General features: G+C 33.4%; 1 protein-coding gene across 1 annotated transcript in view; it reads left to right on the forward strand.

The window, feature by feature from the left end:
* LOC145257407 (uncharacterized) overlaps nucleotides 1–5,978 on the forward strand; it is a 30,087-nt gene extending 24,109 nt beyond the window's left edge. The window contains exon 2 of the mRNA XM_080115659.1: nucleotides 3,585–5,978. Coding sequence (XP_079971785.1) covers nucleotides 3,585–4,627 — 1,043 coding nt within the window. The 3' untranslated portion in view covers nucleotides 4,628–5,978. The remainder of the gene's footprint in view (nucleotides 1–3,584) is intronic.
* Nucleotides 5,979–6,000: the final 22 nt, after the last annotated feature.

The following is a 6,000-nucleotide window of genomic DNA, read 5'->3' on the forward strand; positions in this document are numbered from 1 at the left end:
TGGAAAAATAATCCTAAAAATGGTAAAACCGCATTTTAGAAAGGATATAAAAAACCGAATTGCAGGATTAAAGCAGTCCAAAATGACTTACAAGCAGATTCTTGATATTTTAAGATAAGAAAATGTGAAAAAATGTGAAGCGAATTGGTCTCACAACTGAACCACATTTCAAAGTCGACGCTTATTAAAAGGGAAATCTGGATCTGGTCGCTCTAGAGCATTCAATTTGAAGGACGACCACAGACTTAAATTTACTGTTTTAAAGGATCGAAAGAAAACTTATGTTGACCATAGCAAAGAATTCAAAACAGGGTCTGGAAATTCTCTTTATAGATATAGAATATACAAATGAAAGAAATAGGATTTTCTTCTAAAAGGTGTGCAAAGAAGCCACTTTAATCTAAGAAGAACATCAATGATAGAAAGAGATTTTTCTCAGGTTATGGCAAGATAGATACAGACTGGTTCAGGAATGTTTTCTGGTTAGATGAATCAAGATTTTGTCTTGTTAGTGATGCTCCCGATGCTCCCGAACGGTGCAATCGAAGAACTGGAGAAATATTTTCGCCAAGTTGCATAAAAACGACAGTTAAACACGGGAATGGAGGGATAATGGTATGGGAAACTTTCACTGAAGTTGGGGAACTTATTAGATATGAGAAATCCATCAATGTAAAGGAATACATTCGAATATTAGAAACAGGACTGTTACTAAGTATCCAGAAGCTGGGAATATCCCAGAACATTATTTTTCAACATGATAATGCCCCTGCACATACTGCTAAAGTTACAAAAAATGGTTTTCTGATAATTCAATTGATGTGATATTTTAGCTAGGTGAAAGCCCCGATTTAAACCCAATCGAGAATATTTGGTCCATAATATCTTGTGCATTGGCCGGAAGAACTTTTTCGAACAATGACAAACTGTGGGAAGCTGTGCAAAGCGAATGGAATAGTATCTCCTCTTCACAGTGTTCCACTTTGGTTGAAAGCATGTCTAAAAGGATTGATCTTTTAAAGAAATCAGAAGAGAATGCGATTCCATCCTAAACATTTAAACATTTATTAAAGTAAATATCTTCTTCTGTGTTATTAGTCTCGTTTAAGTTTCCTTGTTCAATTGTTCTTTGTTCAATATAGCTTTTAATGCAATAAAATATGTTTGGCCCATTTCGTTGCTCACGAGTATATATATATATATATATATATATATATATATATATATATATATATATATATATATATATCAGTATATGTGTGTTGTATGGTTTCTGTCTATTTTTTATTTAGATTTAATTCTTAATGAAAATGAACGTATTTATCATTAAAATATTTTATCGGATTCCCAAAACGTGTCTGGTATATTTCTATATGTAATATAGAATTATAGCCAGAAACAGTATAGAATTGTTATCATCTCTTCAAAAGTAATTCAGCTAATTTTCTCGGTAATTTCATTCCACAATTCATTGTTAATATATAATTTCTTAGAATAAATTAAACAAATGTGTGTATTCACAAAAAAACGGTATTTTACCAACTACTCTGTGCTTTCTCCGAATGAGATAAAATTAATTATTCCACTGTTGAGGCAGGGATTGGTCATGTATTCGCATCATTTGAGATCCATAACCACACTTTTGGCCTGTTTAGTATTCTTCTACTAAGGAATTCTAACCATTTGTTTGAGAGTGGATCTATATATCATAAAGAAGGTTCAATCATCAGGGGTCACTAAGATATTTGTTAAAAGTTTTTCTATGACTCAATTTTTCGGGATATCTATACTAATTGTTAATATTAGTGAACAAAAGTGTTTTACGTAACAGAGGATCGATACCCATGCGTATTTTTTTTAAAGTTTTCCTTGTTTGTCTTATTTAGGAATCGTTGAGAATCTGCGAGTGGCAGTGACAAGTGACCTGATGAATAAGACAGTAGCTCATGAATATTTATTTGTCTATATTTGCCTATCACAATTAATCTTACTAGGAGGTTTCTGCCAATTTTAAAAGTGGTCTACTTTCCATGTACATTATGTCTGGATATCTTTGACATACTGGCGAATGTCTAAAGATGTACTTTTATGTTGGTAAAAATCTTCCCTGTTTCTGTTTTTACATCCTCTCTACAAAGGTTTTTGAACTCGGATTCATCTTTTGCATTTACAGACTGAAGATTAGTTTAGACAAATGAAGTTGAAACAATTCCTGATGCAATATGAATCAGCTCATCTTGTTCACAGTCATAAACATATTCATGGTATCAACAATCTTCTTGACATCAACTTTGTCACATTTCATACGACTTTGTAGGAGATCTGATCAAGTTCTTTCCCAGCCATTCGCGAGTAATGAATATTTTAGCATGATAGCTACCCGTTGACTGTGCCCTTGTTAGTGTTGAAACCTGTCATACCATCTTTTCATTTGGTGTTTCAGTTAGCTCCATTGTTTGGTCACAAGAAATTGTGGCAAAGGCATTATGACTATTTTGGACGGCAAATACACTTCCCAAACAGTGCTTATATATCTATGAATGGATGAAGGGGAGATCACTACTTTTCCGACCAGTACACATAAACCAACATATATAACTGAGATTAAACTGATGATGACGACGCCGACGACGACGACGGTGTGGTCGAAGTGAATCTAAATTTTTAATAAAAAGTATTCACTAGGCATTAGGCATAGTTATGATCTCGATCATCACCTCTGTAATATGAACGAAACCGAATTTAGGGTTTCAACCACAATTCTTGATCACCACTCCAGACAAGTGTAATCTTGAAGGATTTAATCGCTATCAACGTCAAATAAAATCCAATATTGAGTCCTCGATAATTGCTTCAAAATCGAAAATTAAACAAAATACTGGTAGAAACCTATTCAATCAATGTCAACAATCGTCCGAAAATGTAATCTTCTACTAGTATTTTGTTTACTTTTTGAGCAATTAATAAAGGTCCAAAAGTCTGTAACAAATCAATTTTTTGTTCTAACTACTTTTGTTTCGAAATAAATAAACGCTTTAAAATAAGTTAAAACAAACAACAAAAAAAGTATTCAGGTAGATAGAAGCATAATTTACCCTCGGTAACATTTATTCATTTTATATTGATTTTACCATCTCTTTTTTGCTTTGTTTTCTACTGTAAAACATGCGAACGGCAAAATATTTCTGCGAAATAAAATCGATTTGCTATAAACCAATTCCAGTTAACGCATAAAAAAAATAATGGAAAATTAACTAAAAATAAATTATTTGATGCTTTTGTCCAAGAATGCCCCTCATTTTACGCGACAGGATTTTTTTTTTCACTTTAATAAGGAGCAAGATGTTAGCAGATCCATGGGTACCAATAAGTATTAACCTTATTTAGTGAATGTCTCTAGTTTTATCTTTGGAACCTACTTTCAGGTGATATTACGTTACATAAACTGTGCTTTACATTTTTTTTTTTTAGATCATTACATTGAATAATGTTATTTAATATTAAAACAACTAATTTTTAATCTCAGTTTTCTTTTGGTAGATGATATTAAATTAATGCTTTTGTTTCTTTTATTTGTCTCGCAGGTTTCTTTGCTGTTATCCCGGAGTCTGGTCGTATTTCAAGTTATACCTCCATTTCGGATATTGCCTCCATTATGCCAAAGCGTTTTTTCACCTGTACTAAATTGGTAGGAATGTGCATTGTCACTTCTGAGAAAGGAGATGAGAAATATATCCAGAGAGCCATCCCAGAAGCTTCCGTTCTGAAGGTGGATGGGGTTTTCAACGCAAAATGGAAGACGGAAGCCGATACCGGAATATTTAAAACATCCAAGATGTCTTACACGACGATCAATATAAAGTATTTAAAATGTATTGACCCCAGGAGAAAAATTGTGTACATCCCGTACACAACAGAAGGCAGGTTCCACACCATGTTTGACAAAGATGTTTCAGATCAGTATGCTCTTTATCGGATCAAAGATCTTTGGAGATTTTTCGAGTTCCCTTTACATGTTCGACTTATTTACGGAACTTCACCAATAGGGGAACACAATTTTACGAATTTGATCTGTTTAAACAGTAAAGAAGAACTTAAATCCATCGTGACCAGCACAATAGGACACAAAAGAAACGTGTTACTCGACATTCCCGTGACGACATCGGTTTTTGTAAATCTACCAGTCACCGAAGAAAGTGCCTTTGAAATGGATACAGTTCAAGAGGCGATTACGTTCGCTGACAAATTCGTATCGCATTTTAACAGAAGAATAAAAGAATCATTGTTGAAAATCGACGAGATAACAAGCGACGAGGATGAAAAGGATGAGAGAGAAGAAGAGACGGGGGTTAAGATTAGAAGGAGATCACGACAAATGCTCAAAGCTAAAAAAGATTCGATGGACATGGCTGCAAACGGCGCGAATGAGATACCCCTCGACTTATTAAAAGATGTGAAATCGGAAACTGCAACATACGAATCGAAAGAGTCTAATGATTGGGATGTGATTTCCGTGAGAGAACGACACGAGTCAGTAAATGTAAACATTTCCACAGAAAAGAAACAACCAAAAGACAAACAAGTGATATTCGACAACGTTGGTTTGGAAAAGTCTACGATCGTATAACAAGAACCGATTAATTGTTAAGTTGTGTCCATACAATCTGCACGTTTAATGATGAAAAAACGAAATTGAAACTTAAGCGTGACAGATCGACCGACTTATTGAATATCTGATAGACGGACACACATTCTCATAATGTAGAGACGCGTCTCACAAAATCGTGTGAGCCCATTTTGCAATTGTGTGACAAGGAAAATGCGACATTATTGTAGATTAACGTCTCAGCTAAGTTACCCTAACTCTCGAAAATAATGGAATTCCACCTCTTTAGTGATTAAGTGTGACCCCCCTCCTAAAAAGGAAACAGTTGTTTTAGAATTTAGGGGTCTATCTTCGCAGATGAGTTTATCATAAAATGACCGTCTCCATTTTTCCAACCATTTTACTGTTTTAATTTTTCTTTTTTGCAATGCGAGATGAGTTATGTACGTTTCAGTGCTATGTAATCCTTTTTAAGAGATAACGGGCAGTTTTATGACCATATCACTCACAGTTATGGTTAGTGGTAGAAAAATTAAATGAACTACCATACCAAATTAAAATGGCTTGGAAATGGAGAGGGTACGTTTCCCGTTAAATTTATATTAAAAAATTATCCTCGTTTAAATTCTATAGTAACTTTTTTTTTTCTATTTTTCTTGTCAAGTTTTTCAGGGTGGTCACACGTTATACATAAACTTATAGAATTTATTTTGAGAGAGGGAGATGATGGGGTGATTTAGTAAAGCGTTTTAATCTATGAATTTACCTAAAATATTGTTCCAGATTAAGAAAAAAAAATTCTGTATTAAAAAAAAAAAAAAAATCTGAGAAATATCTTTCATCGCTCAATAATCAGTTAAATTTGAATAGGAAACAGGATAAAATTTCAAGGTTATCGTCCCTAGAATGGATTGCATAACAAGTATTGGGAGCTTTCAAAAGAGATATTAAAAAAATAATAATTTGAAGTTGCTGAATGCAATATTGATGAAAAAAGTAGAAACAAAAAAGGAAAAAAAATGAATGAAACCTTTTCTATCTTATTAATGTTGAAATATGATTGTTTATGTTTCTCGTATATTCCTACGCATGCATACTGTTGTTCTTATTTGCTTGCCTTTCCACAGAGGCAAAGTTAGACACAAGGTCTGTTTTTGTGTGTGTGAAGGGGATCTAACTCTCAATAAGGGGGGTACTCTGGCTTGGACAAACAGTCAAAGAATGACATGAAAAGAAAAAATTAGCCTCAAATTAACGTGCGAAGAGACGCTATTCATAAAATGTTATGAAACAAAACTTTTAAAAATTTATATAAAAATAATGTAAATTGTATTAACACTGTTGCGAAATTAAACTCTTTAAACAGCCTCAACATGATCTTGAATTATAGTAAG

The sequence above is a fragment of the Euprymna scolopes genome, chromosome 3 (genome assembly GCF_053919585.1).
Source record: "Euprymna scolopes isolate OS-2025 chromosome 3, ASM5391958v1, whole genome shotgun sequence".
NCBI classification, from domain to species: Eukaryota; Metazoa; Mollusca; class Cephalopoda; order Sepiida; family Sepiolidae; genus Euprymna; species Euprymna scolopes.